Source organism: Chiloscyllium punctatum, chromosome 41 (assembly GCF_047496795.1).
Source record: "Chiloscyllium punctatum isolate Juve2018m chromosome 41, sChiPun1.3, whole genome shotgun sequence".
Lineage (NCBI taxonomy): Eukaryota > Metazoa > Chordata > Chondrichthyes > Orectolobiformes > Hemiscylliidae > Chiloscyllium > Chiloscyllium punctatum.
This window is the reverse complement of record NC_092779.1, coordinates 21,537,797-21,555,530: the sequence shown is the minus strand read 5'-3', so window position 1 is coordinate 21,555,530 and position 17,734 is coordinate 21,537,797. Positions and strand designations below refer to the sequence as shown.

Genomic DNA, 17,734 nt, shown 5'->3' with positions numbered 1-17,734 from the left:
CATGTGTTCCCCTGGGGTAGCAAACCTCCTCGTGATTGAAGTCAGTGGACAGAAGTGGCAGACGCAGGCGTTCAGCAGTTAGTGGTGGGATGCCGGTTTAATTCATGAGCTCGTTGACATCCATTATCCCTGCGACCACTGCAGCTTGCTGACACTTCAGACTTAGTAGGAGTCCCAAGGTTTTCTCTCCACCTCAGAAGCCTGACTTCTGGCCGCCTGAAGTGAGGTGAAAGAGGAGGCGGGGGCTTCCCCTTGTGGTCTGGTACTCTGCACCTGCTCAAGGCACCAAGATTCAAAGGGTAAAGGTTTCAGGGGAACTGGAGGGTGTGGTGCCTGCTGAAAACCAGCCCCTGGCATACCTCTGGCCACCCAGCACCACACTACCTTCCTCTCCTGATGATATCATCTTCAAAATCTTTATTACAACCTCACTCACCTCTATTAGTCTGGCCCCCTCCTCCACAATGATCCCAAGTCTCTGGGTGCTATGAGGTCAGAAATGGCCATTTCCCTCCAGCTCTGGTGGCTTTCATGGGTCAAGGAACTCAACCACAGGGTAGACCCCATGGTGACTTAGACTTAAACTACTTAGTGTGGAAACAGGCCCTTCGGCCCAACAAGTCCACACCGACCCTCCAAAGAGCAACCCACCCATACCCACTCCCCTACATTTACCCCCTCAACTAACACTATGGGCAGTTTACCATGGCCAATTCACCTAACCTACACATTTTTGGACTGGGAGGAAACCGGAGCACCCAGAGGAAACCCACCCAGACACTGTTAGAATGTGCAAACTCCACATAGACAGTTGCCTGATGCAGGAATTGAACCCGTGTCTCTGGCGCTGTGAGGCAGCCGTGCTAACCACTAACCACATGAATCCTTGCAGCACCCACTCTTGTTAAGAGTTTTCTAACAGTAAGATCATTTTTGTTTACCTTGCTTTCATTTAGTACACTGTTTTCCTGGGAATAAATCGGGATAACTTTATTGTACGCCTGATGACCATAAATCACCACCCAAAGCCTGCAGATTTCTTTTACTTTAATGAACGATGAGTACCTTTCTATTGTTGCCAACAGCAAAATCTGAGCCAATTATTGCAGGATTATTTTGCACCCTTTTCCAAATTGTAACTTTATTTTGAATAAGTGTACAAAAATATTCAGTCATTTGATCGACTCCTTAGGAACACCCCAGTCGCCAAAGATTCACTTTAGTTAGTGGAAAAACTAAGAACCAAATCTCTCATGTCCCTCAGTTTAGTTAAAAATGGGATGATTAAATGTTCACAGAGTCATCCACAGGGAAACAGACCCTTCAGTTCAACCAGTCCATGCTTAACCTAATCCCAATTAAACTAGTCCCACCTGCCTGCTCCTGGCCCACACCCCTCCACACCTTTCCTATTCATGTACTTATCCAAATGTCTTTTAAAGTTGTAACTGTGCCCAAATCTACCAATTTCTCGGATGTTTATCCCACACACGCAGACCTTCTGTCATACACAAGCCCTCTTTCATATGCTCACACATACACTCCCATGCACACACGCACCCTCCAACAGATTTATACTCCTTTACTCTCACACACATACACACACCCAGCCACAGACACTCATAACCATCCCCCCACACCAATACACACTCACATGCACATGCAAAAAAGTTTGTGTGGTGAATTTGTTTGCAGAATTACATTTTACTTTGCTCGAAAGCTGCATTAATCCATATGAGAATCTGTAAATCCATTTTTTGGATTAGAATCAGTCAGAGCATTGTGGCACAGTCTCACCCAGGGCATCTCATATCATCAATGCATTATCTGGGCCAAAGTGGCACCTATTGTTCATTTGAGAATGGAACTGTTAAAAAGTTCTGCGATTTACATATGAAAGAATTGAAACCAACATGCCCATTCTAAAAGATGGGAGACTTAACAAACAATCCAGATCTTTTTCAATATTTAATTTCAGTTGCATCACACTGTAAACCTTTGCTATAAATTCTGTCTTATGATCTTATATTCCACAACCACCTGAAGAAGGAACAGCGATCCGAAAGCTAGTGTTTCCAAATAAACCTGTTTGACTATAACCTGGTGTGGCTGGTTTTTAACTTTGTCCACCCTAATCTAACACCAGCACCTCCTCCGTGTAATTGTTAGAAAGTTGAATATCACCCTTGTGGAAAGATTGCATATGGTTTTTAGGGGTTGTGACTATCGACAGAAAGGATGTCTCAAAGGACAGATTTGACAACCATGAAAATTTTTCATAGTAAAATGTAAACATTATTATATCATCAATTGCATTGTTTTCAGTTGTGTTTCCAAATCTCCTGACTTGGTATTTATCTATCACTGGATTGTTGATGAACCAAATTGTTTCTGAATCTAATAGTAGAATGTAACATCAGCCTGCAGAAGAATCTTCTGGCAACTCCTTTTTCTCATCATATTGGCAACCTGTCAGTTAATAAAGTCTTGACAAGGCTTTGTAAGTGGTGCATTGTAAATTTTGTTGAATGCATCCATGCCAGTGGTGCTGTGTTTCCACAGAATAGATTGCCTTATGAAATGCAGCATAAAAGTTCAGGTTATCTCCATCTGGGAGTAAGTAAATAACTGTGTTTATGGGGAAGAAACAGCAGGGAGTTCAGTCAGTTGTTATCCTGCCTCATTGATGGTTCAGTCAGCAGTCTACATTGTCTTGTGTTGAGTCTGTGGCACAGAAGTGTTCAAAGTAAGACAAGAGCATCCTCACAATTTTCTCTCTGTCTCTTTTTTCATGGACAATGCAGCAAGAGGAGTTGGATCAAAGGGTCTGTTTCCGTGCTATCCATCTCTATGACTCTGAGTTCAATGTGTAGTTACTCATATGGACCAAGAAGGTCTCAGCTTTGCTCTAGGGTTAACATTTCAGCTCCAGTAAAATTTAAAATCCAATATGTAGCCCTTCCCGTGTACAATGGCTGGAAGGATAAGGGCTTGCAAAGCCACAATCTCTGCAGTCACAGGCAGGAGAAACTATGAGGGAGTTGTTAGCATTCTTGCTCCCAGTTATGAAGAAGGGTCACTGGACCCGAAACATTAAACCCTGTTTTCTCTCCACGGATGCTGCTAGATCTGAGATTTTCCAACACTTCCTAATTTCATTTCAAATTTACAGCCTCTGCAGTTCTTCCAGTTTTACAACTTTGATTTTTGTCCTTTATTTCAGCAATTCATTTAGGTTAGTTAGAAAAGACAAATAAACAGCAAAAGTTCCTGCTCAAGTCACAATCTCTCCTTGTTATGTTTATATGTGGATACTGAGTGAACATCTTCAGAACAGGATAAGGGAATGGGATCAGATTAATGGGTGAAAGATAATTTAACACAAGGTCCTTGTGTGATTTTAACAGGACCTGGTGATGTATAAGAGGTTTTTTAAAATTGAAATTAACAAATTTAACTTGTCAGGCACTGAGGAGAACAAACACCTCTGCAATCTGAGTTCAGTCCATCCTGCAGTCTCCAAACTGTAACTGCAATCAACTATGTAGCCCTTCCTGTGTACAATGGTTGTAACAATAAGGACTTGCAAAGCCACAATCTTCCCAGTCACAGCAGAAGTAACAATTAGCAAGTTGTTAGTCTTCCTGCTCCATGAAGTCGATCTGTTGCAATTCTACAACCTCCAGTTAGGAAGAGTTGCAGGAGCGACAGGTCTGCTCCCTATGGGTATGAGAAGTTGTAAATCTGTCCTGTGTGGACTGAGAGCTGCACTTCACCCATCTATTTGAGTACAATGCACTGGAGACCCATTGCCAGGTGTGTGCAGTAAAGTTGGGATTTTACACGCAATTTATCACGTTATAAAGGAAAAATTGTTCATTTCTGTTCTTATCAGTCACAGTAACAAAACCATTCCTGCTGTCCTTGATAAGAACGTTCATCAGCTAAACTGTGCCAGAAAGAAAATTGTATCCATCGCGTGCAACATTCATCCGGTGTTAATGGAGCCGCTAGTGCAAAAGGTTAACTGACACAAAGAGTTTCATTGCATTGTGCGCAGATAGCAAGTTGAAGGTTTGTGCCACACTCCCACGCACATTGGATTTAGAATCTCGGAACCCATGTGGAGGTGTGGGGGGGGTTTGCACAACAGCCAAAGGATCTGTGACTGAATGGTGCTTATATGATATCGAGGGAGGTTTGGGAACTGGACTGCAAGTGGGCCTGAACGTTTTGAAAAACAGGTTTTTTTTAAAAAAAAGGGAAAAGTTAATTCACCACAACAGGAAAGTAAGTGACAAAGCTATGTAATCGAAATACTGGTGTGTTAACACTAATGCTAGTGCAGAGCTAGTTGACAGTGAAGCAGGTTGCAAATTCATTGGGATCTGTCTTGCACACTCAAGAAAGAGATATTAAAAGAGTTTGCCTTTATCAGCAGCTTTGGTTTAGTCTCATTCCCAACAAGTCATGCTTGATAGTTCCAAAGGTTTTGAGGTTAATGCTTTCCGTTAATTAGAAAATACTTTTAAAGAGCACGGCCTTTGCAGAGAAAAACTGATGGTTTTCTTTCTCTTGTGGCAGTAAAACAGATGCTGAAACATACAAAACTGACACTGTGAAGTAATGTGGCTTTAACAGTATCTAAGAATCCCTCCTCCTTCTGTTCCTGTTAGTCTCTGCCAGTGAGCAAGAGCCGGAGCCTGATCCTGAGCCTGAACGAGAGCCCGAATCAGAAATCGAACAAGAAACAGAGGTGGTCAATGAGTCAGGACCTTCAGAGCTAGAGACTCAGCAGGGAGCTGACCGTGAGCCTGAAGAAAATGCAATCCTGAGCGAGAAGGAGAGGCAGAATGAAGAAGTGAATGAGAAAGATAACTGCTCAGCGTCCAGCATCTCATCAGCCAGCAGCACTTTAGAAAGAGAAGAAAGGGAAGACAAACTAACCAGCGACAATGAAACTGGTAACAACCACATTTTCTGTGCATCTGTCATACTACTGCACTGTGTTAAACAGTTCTGTGCAACAATTAGTAATTGCAGGTTGCTGTGTTGTACTAAAATAGATAACTTACTATGCTGCACCACACAGAATATGTCTCAACATAATTATATACCAACTTTCATTGAATCAGATTAGTAACTGTGAATAACGTGCAAGTTTCCCATAGAGTAAACATTTTCTGAAGGATTCTTTGTTAATATTTTCTTTGTGTTTGATTCTGTTAATCTCTCTCTTTTTCTTCCAACTAAATGTATGAAACCTGTGTTTATTCTGACGACTGAACGGACTAAGGGTCCTAAATGATAAATCAGTGGTTTTGATCCTGACCAAAACATACTAATGTGTCAAAAACAATAATTCAGTTTCGTAGCATCTAGGGAGGTGAAAGCCCCAAGAGGTGTGGAAGGGAGACATACAGTTCCCTCCCTCCGTTGTAGTGGGAGGGTAAGCTGAGCAGGCTGCAAAAAAGATTTTTGGGATCATTGGCTTCATAATTCAAAGTCAGACATCACAAGCTCAAACGCTAAAGGTTATAGTCCAATGGGGTTTTATTTGAAATCACAAGCTTTCGGAGCAGTGCGATCTTCCAAAAGCTTGTGACTTCAAATAAACCTGTTAGACTTTAACCTGACGCCATTTGACTTCTGACTCTGTTCCCCACCCCCCCCCCCCCAGGCACCTTCACATCATTCAAAATTGAAGGCATCCGATACATAAGCAAAGAGGTTGTGCTAAATCTTTGGCACGTTAGTTAGACCGCAAAAGAGTATTATTTGCAGACTTGTGCAGTACATTTGGTGAAGTAATTCGAAGGGGTGCAAATGTAGTTGACCAGAGTGGAGCCAAAAATGTAGACTCCAGGCAGAATAAAATGAAATTGTGTATGAGGCAATTTGATAAGTGGTTTTCAAAATCATCAATATTGCAGAATTAGGTGCTCTCCATGTTGCTTCAGTTCATGGATTAATTACTCTCATTACTTCTGACCTTGCCAGATCAGCTGATGTGCCTCATGCTACTTGTACCAGCACCGCAGCCTCTGCCATCATTCATTTCCCTTGGAAATAGAGTATTTGAAATGAGGAGGTTGTGAGCTGTCAGTGATTAATGTTCACTCACTGCAGTTTGTGTCCCTTCTTGTGCCTTCATACTTTAAGTCTGTGTGTACATAGTGATTTTTATTAGGAAAATGACAGGGCGAGTCAGAGAATCTATAGGGTGCACGAAAAACATCTTGATTTGCACCCTCCTTGTAGCGAGGGAATATCTCATTCTATTTGTTTCTCCTCTGTATGGTGCGTACTCAGTAACACTGCATCTCGTGCAGTTACTCAATGCAATCCAGCAACCTGTGTGGTTCAAAAGAGCAGTCACAGCATGGAGTCCATCCATTAAGGATAGTAATTCAGAAGCAGAGCTGAAGGCAGTTTCTGATAGCTGATGGAAGAAGCATATGCAACCAGTTATAGCAGCTGAGAAGTACTACAATGTTTTCTGAAGCAAGTGAGCTACATAAATAATAATTCTTCCTCCCCACTTAATATTTAAACACCATAGAACTAAATGAGACACAATTTGGGATCTATTCATTTCAAATTGTGTGTCATTTAGTTCTGTAGTATCCTGTCTACCAGGAATAGGATTGAAGTTGCCTGGGCTCACTTACGTGATTCCACCACACTCTTGTTTCAAAAAAAAAGAATTCTGTCAGTCTGGTATGGACTCCAACTAGGATTCCCATAGGTGGGAAAGGATATATATGCAAAACATATAAAATACTTGATGAATCCACCAATGTAAAAATCAACATGCCTCCGATGATCTTAGTGTGTTTTCAATGCATTCGGTAATCCTTGCAATGGCCATAAAAATATTTTTGTTATGATCAACCCCCGTTTAAATGCAAACACTTTACAAAGTTTAAAGGAACGAGTAATTCAATGTACTTGTGATACAATGTTCTCTGCACATGCACAGAAACCCAGGGGGATTTTTTGTTCTATGCCATATCATTAGCAACTTAAAATGTCCATTTTATTTGAAAGACTACAAAGCCACATTGAGATTAAAGGAGTGTGGTGCTAAAATTTAATTGCAAAATCATTTGTCACTCAGGGAACAGTAAAATGCTCAATATTAATTTCTACTAGTTCTGTTTCTTTTTTATTATATGCAAGATATATCTGTCTCCAAGCCCGCACGTCTGAGAACTCTCAACAGCTGGACACTCTCACCTTTCCTTTGTTAATGCATTGCTGTAACTTATCATTTTCTTTTTAAAATACAATAGATTTATAATGTAGCTTAAGATAATGGATTACACTCCTGGAAAAAGAAGAGGTTAAGAATTCCAATGATTCCTACAGTAAAGAAATCAAAACAAATTGGCTTCACTTATATTCAGCTTAATGTGCTAGCTTCACATTGGATTAGGAAACAGTTGGATTTCTAGCTCCACTTTATGGGAAAGCCACTGAAGATCTCTGCTGAATTCTAACACTCATATCTTTTTTTTAATTTGGACAACAGGTAAATGGACGCAAAGCATTAAGGAAGTCAGTGTAAATGAGCAGTGCAGCAACATTCTCAATAACAAACGGTTCATGCTGGACATGTTGTATGCGCAGAACAAAAAGACAGACGATGGTGAGGAAACAGAGCTCGAGAGAAAAGAGGAGGAGAAACAAGAGTCCCTGGCCACTCTGGCCAGCCGCATCAGCATTCTCCAAGCCAGCAAGCAGGCTTGTGAGGACAAAGTGAAAAAAATGGAGATTGACCATCTGGAGAACCATGGCAGTGTGAAAGCTTTTACTGACAAATTTAACAGCGGGGAGCTGGGTAAAGGGCACCCACTGTCTGATTCTGAAGTGAGCGCGAAGCCTGTGGATAAAGTGACTGCACAGCCAAAAAAAGAATCCGATTACATTTGGGATCAACTCATGGCCAATCCGAGGGAGCTAAAGATCAAAGATATAGACTTCACAGACTTGGAGGAGGATGACGATGTGGATGTGTTGGACATGGAGAACTTACTTAATTCTGGAGACTCAATACTTCCGCCTCCGCCCCCTCCACCGCTTTCTTTTGTGGGCTTGCCTCCCCCTCCCCCACCACCTTTACTGTACTGCCCACCTCCTCCTCCAGCACTTGGAATGACCACACCTCCACCTCCACCTTTTGGCCCTCACCAAGCCATGGGGTCACCCCATTTGTCCAGGAGTGAGCCAACATTTATCAAGAAGAAGAAAACTATCAGGCTATTCTGGAATGAAGTCCGACCGATTGATTGGCAATACAAAAACCACAAGCGATGCAGAGAACCCCTCTGGACTCGCCTGGAGCCGGTAAAGTTGGATGTATCCAAACTGGAGCATCTGTTTGAATCGAAATCCAAGGAATCGCCAGTCACTAAGGTAATGAGCAGATGTAAGACATTAGAAAATTCTTTTAGGGGACACGAAGGGAAAAGCTGTCAACAATCCTGAATAATGCTTATATAAATAATATTGATTTCAAATGGATCGTGTAAGGTGTTAGTTTTCAATGTGAAGAATAACCTTTTTGATAAGTGGGTCTAAATAGGACTGAGGTGTGAAGGGATTTGGAGATAATGATGCAAATTGTTAAAGGGGGCAACGCATGTTAATCAATTAAAGCACAAAAACCCATTGGGGTTCATTTTTGAGTGGAATAAAATTCAAAAGTAGAGATGTGAAGTTAAACTTGTGTATGACCTCAGTTATGCCATACTTGGACTGCTGTGTACACCTCTGTTCACCATATTACGAATGTGTGAATTCAAAGTGAGAGAAGGCCAAGTGGCCCCTCGAGCCTGCTCGATCATGGCTGATCTAATATGGCCTCAGCTCCATTTTGCTCCTTAGTCCCTATACCCACCCTTTTGAGTTATTTGTTAATGAAGAATCTGTTTAACTGTGCTTAAGAATATTCAACAGTCCTGCTTCCAACACTTTTTCTGAGGAAAAGAATTCCACAGACACTCAAACCTCAGAAAAAAATGTTCCCCTCATTTATCTGAAATGAAACTCTCTTTTTTAAATTTCAAACTGTAGCATCTAGTTCTGGTCTATCTCACATGAGGAAGCAACCTTTTCAAATTTGCTTTGTCCTCACCTTTCAGGATCTTGTAAACCTTAATGGAATGACTTCTCAATGTTTTAAACTTAATGATACAGGACAACCTGCCCAACCTTTTTCTCCTGGGATGAATCCTACATCCCACTAATTAGTAGAATGATCTTTCGCTGGACTGTACATTAGAGAAATGGTGTAGAAGCACTGGGGAATAGTACTTGAAAGAGTTAGGGAAGATGCAGTCACCCTCTAACCTTCTATACTCCAGGGAATGCAATTCCAATGTTTGCAATGATTCCAAACAGCCTAGCCCGTGAAACCCTGGTGAATCTTTGACATTCATTCCAAGGTTTAATATTTAATCCATTTCCCTTCAAAGAAAAGTTGGGGGGACAGGTTCTGATAGTTAGAAAAACATCAAGCTTGGATCTTCCTGATATCTCTACTGTCTATACCTCCCAGCACCGTGGTTCTACGAAGCGAAGGAGAGTAGTAATCATTAATTGCTAGCAATTTTGGAGCTTCAGGAACAGTGTGAATAACCTATCCAAATAAATCTGCATTAGACCTTGAATTGTATTGCAGCAGTGATGCATGCCACCTCTTTGGATTAGATTTAAATCCAGAGCCCCATGGTGAACAGAAACCTTTCCAATTTGCTGTGTCAATCAACAGGCATGTCTTTCCAGCACCCGAAGCTTTGAGTTCTCCAATTTCAATTAACCTCCCTCCCCAACCCCTGACTCTCTTCCTAGCCCCATCCCCCCACTGCCACTGCTTCCTGTCACCAACCAGATTCATTCATCCCATTGACCAACCAGGTCATACCCTCTGCCTGTCTTCATCTATCCCCACTTCACCATCCTGCCCCCACCTCCCCCTTTATCTGCAGCTCCCCCCACACCCGAAACGTTGACTTCTCCATCACCTGATGCTGCCTGGCTTGCTGTGTTCTTCCAACCTCCTGCCTGTTTGCTTTCAATGTCTTGTGTCAGACATAATAGCTGCAGTGATCCATTCTTGAATATCTATGTAATGTTATACAGGCGCATGTTATAAATCTTTTATAAATTATTGGCTGAACATCAGCTTAAGTATCATGTCCATTTCTGGGTACTGCACTTCAGGAAGGTTGGCAAGTTCTTGCTGAGAGTGCAGAGATTTTCTGGGATGACATTGAGGATCAGGCATTCCAGTTCCATGAAAATATGAATGATGACAGAATTAATCTAAAAGCAGAGAAGATAATGGGAAGGTTTTATAAAGGTATTGAAATTTTTTGCAGGATTGACTGCTGACATGGCAGAAGCAATTCTATCAGAGGGCATAGATTTGAAGTAATTCAGAAAAGAGGCAGAGGAGATTTCAGTTTTGTCTTTATGGTGAGAGATATGATGATTTAAAGTACAATGTAAGAATGGGAAAGTGGAAGCAGATTCGGTAATATTTTTCTCAATTTGAATTGGGGCAATTTATAACATCGGGGAAAGTGCAAGTGAGTGGGGCTGTGAGGGGCTGTGAAGAGCTGACAGCAGCACAATGAGCTGAACAATCTGTTTCTGTGCTATAATATTTAATGGTTAGCAGTAATGCTGAAGTTGCAGCACAGTAACTGGGTTCCTGTCAGTATCACTGTGATGCATAACTCAAAAATGGGAGTTGTACTGCAAAGTATATTGTGGCACTGAGTTTGGAACAAAGGGACTCTATTGAATGGGTATATGGAGAGTTGCATGTAGCTACACTCCTCAGACAGATAAACCTGGGGACAAATGAGTGTCTCCTTTCTCTAAGCATTATAAAATTACCCATGTTTTCAAGGTGTCAGTGGACCTCATGACAACTAGATAAATTTTTAACTAAGTGAATGTACCAGCGCAAAGACTGATTATGTTCCCCTCTTGAACATAGAGTCCAGAAGTAGACGGCATAAGTTTACCGTGAGAGGGGAAAGATATAAAAGAGACCTAAGGGGCAACTTTTTCACACAGACGGTGATACATGTATGGAATGAGCTGCCAGAGGAAGTGGTGGAGACTGGTACAATTGCAGCATTTAAAACCCATCTGGATGGATTTATGAATAGGGAGGGTTTGGAGGGATGTGGGCCAGGTGCTGGCAGGTGGGATTAGATTAGGTTGGGATATCTGGTCGGCATGGACAAGTTGGACCGAAGGGTCTGTTTCTGTGCTGTACATCTGTCTCTACAACATGGATCCAACCCTTCCTCGGCTCATTGGCTGCTGAAACCCTCACCCATACCTTTGTTACCTCCTGAGACTTGACTGGTTAATGTTCTTGTGACTTACTTCCTGTGTTCTACCCTCCATGAGCAAGTGAATCCAAAGACCTGCTGCCCTTCTAGATGGTGGCAGGTATTGGTTTGAAAGTTAATGCTGAAGGAGCCTTGATTAGATATTGAGGTGATCTTGCAGATGGTTTACACTGGTGCTACCTTAGATTGGAGTGAGTGCATGCTGAAGGTAGTGGATGGGATGCCAATTAAGCAGGATGCTTTCTTCAGGAATGTATTGAGCTCCTTGAATGTTGTTGAATCCACACTGATCCAATCTAGTGAGTATTCCATCTCACTCCTAACTTGTGCCTTGTCGATGTTGGACCAGCTTTGGAAATCAGGTGGTGAGTTGCTCACCACAGAAGTCCCAGTCTCTGATTTACTCTTGTGACCACATCATTTATGACTATTCTGTTTTAAGTTTCTGGTCAATAATAAACCCTAAAATGATTTTCATGAGGAATTCCATAGTAATGCCATTAAATGTCAAGAGAAATGGTTAGATTCTTGTTGGCGATTGGTTAATTCCTGGCATTCATGTGGTATGAATGTTACTTGCTTGATGCCAGCCCAAGTCTGAATGTTATCCATGTCTTGTTGCATTTTGACTTGGACTGTTTCTGAGGAGTTGCAAATGCTACAAAACATTGTGTAATCTTCAAGCATCCTCACTTCTGACTTTATAATGGAGAGAAAGGGATTGAAGCAACTGAAGATGTTTGAGCTTAGGACCCTACACTGAGGAACTCCTACAGTGATGTTCTATGACTGAGATGATTGACCTCCAGCCATCACAATAATCATCTTGTGAGCTTGGTATGGCCCCAGCTAGTGGGGAAAGTTTCCCCAGTACTACTGGCTTCAAATTTGCTACTGAGCCTTGATTCCAAACTCGAGCAATTGCTGCATTGATGTTGAGGGCAGCCAGTCTCACCTCATCTCTTGTTTTCAGCTTGTTTGTCAGTGTTTGTAGCAAGGCTGTAATAAGGTCATGAATTGGGTTGCCCTGATGAATTCCAAACCAAGCATTAGTGAGCAGGTTAGTGCTGCTGTATAAGTGTCTCTTGATGGCATTGTAAATGACACATTTTTGATGCAAGGTAAGTCCTTGTGCCAAAAGCATAATTTATTCAGTGCTAATTCACACTAATACAACAATGTATTCCTGAAAGCACACAGTGGCATGCTAATTTTCAGTGTAAATGATTGACAGAATTTAGCTATTTTAATGTTGAATCCCAAACTCTCCTTGCTGTGTTCAGGTACCTGTGTTTGATTGTCATACATAAAATACCTTGCATTTATAGATTCTCGAGCATAACCTTACGCCAGTGAAATTCACAGCAAATTTTGTCCAAACCTGAGATGGGTGCAAACTTCATTTTGATTTGTGGTTTATGACACTTGAGGAAATTTGGAGCCATTCACTTGTCCTGCAGAGGACAGCTGATACAGAAAAAGGAAAAGAAAAGGCTCTTGAGATTGGCGTTGAACTCCATGTTTGGGACAAGCCAAGCAGGTTTAATTTTCAAATAATCCATACGATAAGCCCTTGAGATGTTTAGCTACTAACTAGATATGAAAGTAGATTAATGCTTCATTTTGTGGCACTGACTATGTTTCCCCCTTTTGACGAGCACAATGACCATTCTAAATAGTTTCGAATAAAGTTTATTCTCACATTTAAAACCTAAAATCGAAATGCTCTCGATGTTGGAAGTCAGCAATAAAATCAAAAAATGAGGGAAATGCTGATTTCATCCAGTAGCATCTGTAAACGAAAAAGAGACAGAATTAAAGTTTTGGATCGGTGAGCTGATGTGAGCAGGCATCCACCTGAAACAGTAATTCTATCTCTCTCTCAACAGACGCTGCCTAGACCTGCTGAGCATTTGCGGTTTTCGCTTTAAAACCTAACTGAACATGAAGCTCCTTCATGTATTACATTAATCCCTCAGGCTGTCACAGTGGGAGCATGGCTTTATTGCAGAGATAAATATATAGAAGAACACTTAGCCTAGTTAACCATAATAGAATCAAGATGGCAAATAATCATTTCAGTCTTTCAACTTATCCAACCTCTAGACCTTCAATACAAAAGACAGGGTTTAGTTGTCTCCAGTAGGAACCCTTCTAAATTACCTATTTTCATTTCCCCCCCCTCAGCAAAACAAGTTTAAATACCCATCATGCAATCATCTTTATAATTACACGAGTTTTAGAAATTATGGACCAAATTGGTTTGAGGACTGTAAGCTCATCAATGCTTGTTAGAATTGTTTCTACATGTTTAGGTTGTGAATGCTTTAAGTGAGGATGACAGGGCACTGGGACCATGGTGAACAATTGAATCAACGATGCTTTTAAGTATTGGAACTAAAGCATGGAGGTTAAAATGGAGAAACAACTGAGGACGAGGTGAATTAAAATGTGTATGAATGCAATGTCAAATCAGGTACCAAAAAAAAGTAGGGAGGGAAAGAAAAATGGCATGGGGGGAGAGAGAGAATAAATGAAACAGGCAAGGCAAGTAAAACAGTTTTTAAAAATTAACGTGTTACTTTGTTTTATAATCTCCAGCAACAACTCGACCTGAGAAATGCAACTGCGCACTTAGAAACTGTTCTCTTTCTGTGCATGAGAGGTCGGTAATCACTAACACTTTTCGCATTATTAAAATGATAGCTATGTTTCTGATCACTACACTGAACTCCCTGTGGTGGGTTTAATGCAGGATTAAATTGCAAGTCCGTGAAAAAAAATGAGGTGGTTATAGAGTCATACAGTCCTACTGCACGGAGACAGGACCATCAGCCCAAACTGATCCATGCCAACCAAAATGTCCGTCCACGCTAATCCCATTTCCCTGCACTTAGTCCATACCCTTCTAAACTTTTCCTAGCCATGTATTTGTCCAAATGCCTCTTAAATGTTGTTAATGTATCCACCTCAACCACTTCCACTGGGCAGTTCATTCCATATGTGTACCACTCTCTGTGTTAAAAAAAAATGTTGCCATTCAGATTCCCTTTTATTCTTTCCCCTCTTACCATAAACTGATGCCCTCTAATCCTTGATTCTCTGGGAAAAGGACTGAATGCATTCACCCTATCCATGCTTCACGTGATCTTATACACTTGTGTTAGAACCCCCACCCCCCACCCGCCCTCAGTCTCCAATGCTCTAAAGAAAAAAGTCTTAGCTTGTCCAACCTCTTCCTATACTGTTGAGTCCTGGCAATATCCTTGTAAATTTCTTTTGCATTCTTTCCACTTTAATAACATCCTTCCTATAGCAAGGTGACCAAAACTGAACACAATACTCCAAGTGTTGCTTCACTAACGTCCTTACAATTGCAACGTAACTTCCCAAATTCTATACTCAATTCCCTATGGAAGTTAAAGGTTAACAGGGGGATACAATGTTAACAAAGCTAAGGGTGGAGCTGCACAAATCAACTTGCAATTTGTGATGAACACTCTTGCTTGGACATTTTTCCTCTCGAAGTTTACTGGCAGTGAATATCATTGACATTTTGTAAACTTGGGCTAAGATTTAGATTTCTTAGTGTGGAAACAGGCCCCTTGGCCCAACAAGTCCACACCGACCCTCCGAAGAGCAACCCCACCCAGACCCATTCATTAACCCCTTCACTTAACACTACAGGCAATTTAGCATGGCCAATTCACCTAACCTGCACCTGCAAGATGTGGAGAATCCGTCCGAGATTCTTACCTGAGATTTCGAAAAGCTTTGACATTATCAGCAAGTGCCATGATCTCTATGAAAAACTTTAGCATTATTGTGTATTATCCCGGTCAATGCTCCCTGTCATAATTTGTTTTACAGGAAACTCAGTAGAGGTTCATTTGAAACATTGGATATCTAGACTGGTTACACCTCAGTTGGAGGACTGTGCCCTGTTAGTGCTACACTATATAGGAAAGAGGCATTGGAGAAAATGCAGAAGAGTTTTCCAAGAATACTAAAGAGTATGAGAGAAGGTTCAAGAAGTTGGGAATCCTTAGGAAGGAGATGGTGAAGAGGAGATTTGGTAGAGATTTTCCAGCTCAAAGGGATCTGGCCTAAATAGATGGGGGACCAAACTGCTGCTTGTTCAGGATTGAAAACTAGGGGCATAGTTTTTAGTGTTTTGCATTCGAGGCAATGAGAATGCTTTTTTTCACATGGTGGGAAATTTGGGTCTTTATTGCACTGGTTGTGGAGACAGATTCATTGAGGTATTCAAAAGGGCATAAATTTAAGTTGAAACACTGTGCAGGATTACAGGAAAAAGTCAGGAGGTTAGCATGAAGTTAAAATGCTCAGAAACTTGGTGCAGACAGGATAAGCTGAATGGTCTCCCTAATAATTCAGTGATTCTGTAACTGTTATTCCTGATTTGATAGATTCATCACAGTGCTGGCATGAAGATGTTAGAATTTAACAACTGATACTGGTGCACAGACTGAGAATAAATCTGTTCAGTTCTCAAATTTCTTTGTAAAATATTGTACTCTGCCTCTGCAATATAAAGTGATATAGTGGGGTCAGAAAACTGCCGATTAATTATGAAGTTAATGTTTTGTCGTTAAGCTGCATTTTATATTTTGTGTATTGGCTGCCACATCTCTGCAAGTTCAAAGCTGAAGACTTATAATGTATTTATTTCCCATTTCTTGCCATTCTCAGTGTACATCTATGTTTGCTTGGGATTTATGCAGGAAATAATGTCATATCTGTCTTGAAGGTTACTCATTTAGCAATACTCAAAACAGCAACATCTTAAAGTCCATCATAATACTTTGACTACTTTCATTATATAGCACACTTAGCATAGTAAAATGCCCCAAGGTGCTTAACAACAACACCAATCATTTTGTTTTTGCTATTTCTTGATACTGAAGTAAAGAAGCCTGACTAAAAAGCTTGATCAAAGAGAGAATTTTTAGGAGGATGCTGAAAGAGAAAACAGAAGAGAGATGTAGGAAGTGGAAAGCTTTCCATAAGGTTTGAATGCTTAGGATCAATGTGGCTAAAAACAGACGAGCAATGTGCAGGAAGCTAATATTGCGGGGATACCAAGACATGCAGAGCTAGAGAATGAAGCACAGATCAAGAGGGGGAAAATCACAGAGGAATTTAATTAAACAAGGTTGATAATTTGGAGACTACCTGACCAGGAGTCAGTGAAAGTCAACAACCAGCAAGGGTAGATGAGATTTGGAGCGATACAATTCGGAGAATGCAAAGAAGACAAGGGAATGCACAATAAATCAGGGAAGTATTGAGAGCAGTAGAGGAAGTGAGAGACCTTGATGTAAATGTTAAAAGGTCCCTGAAGGTGGCAGTGCAGGTAGATATGGTGGTAAAGAAGGCATGTGGATGTTTTGTTCATTAAGCGTGCTCTTGAATACAAGAGCAAAAGGTTGTAATTGTGAAACCATGTAAGACACCAGTTAGACCACAGCTGGAATTCAGGCTACAGTTCTGATCGCCATATTACAGGAAAGACACGGTTATTTGAGCGAGTACAAAGGAGATTTTACAAGCATGTTGCCAGGACTTGAAAATTCCAGCTATGAAGAAAGATTGGGCAGGCTAGCTTTGTTTTCTTCAGAACAGAGGAGGCTGAGGGGTGATCTAGTTGAGGTTACAAAATAATGAGAAGCTTAGATATGGAGGCAGGGAAGACCCATTTCCTCTTATGGAGAGGTCTTTTACCGGGCTGCACAGGTTTAAGATGATTGGTAGAAGGTGTTGAGAGGACATGAGTAACATGTTTCCCCCAGGGTATAGTGGGTGCCTGGAATCTGCTGTTTAGTTTGGTAGTTGAGGTAGAGACCCAAATCCGTAGAAAGGGAACCCGAATCTGCACCTGATGTTCTGTAACCTACAAGCACTGGAAGGTGAAATTAGAATAAGTGGCTAGTTTATTCAGCGTGGGTGTGGGAATGATGGGCCGAGTAGCTTCTTTGTGTGCTGTAACGTTTCTGTGGTTCTAGTTTTGGATGAGCACAAGTTTTATGCAGGGTGAAAGATTGTATCAAGGTAGCATGTAGTTAATATATGAAGGTCAACTATCAGCACACAAGAAGGTCGCTTGGTTCATTTTTTTGTTTCTGTCCCAGTTCTCTAAAGGACATACAAATGAGCCCTGTAAAGTTTCCTCTTCAAGTCGAGATCCAAATTCCTTAGGGAAGTTCCTTATGAATCCACTTCTGTCACCCTTTTTCAGGCAGGGCATTCCATATCATTAGTTGTTGGTTGAAAGAAAAAAAATTCTCATCTCCCTGCTGGCTGCTTTTTCCAAACTTTTTTAATACCGTGCCCTCTGT

At 41.2% G+C, this 17,734-nt stretch overlaps 1 protein-coding gene across 17 annotated transcripts in view; it reads left to right on the top strand.

Annotated features, from left to right (window-relative positions):
• Window positions 1-17,734, top strand: part of fhod3b (formin homology 2 domain containing 3b) — a 612,757-nt gene that overhangs the window by 521,703 nt on the left and 73,320 nt on the right. For all 17 annotated transcript variants that reach the window (XM_072560542.1, XM_072560537.1, XM_072560540.1 and 14 more), the window contains 2 exons: window positions 4,677-4,964; window positions 7,535-8,418. In XM_072560542.1, coding sequence (XP_072416643.1) covers window positions 4,677-4,964; window positions 7,535-8,418 — 1,172 coding nt within the window. The remainder of the gene's footprint in view (window positions 1-4,676; window positions 4,965-7,534; window positions 8,419-17,734) is intronic.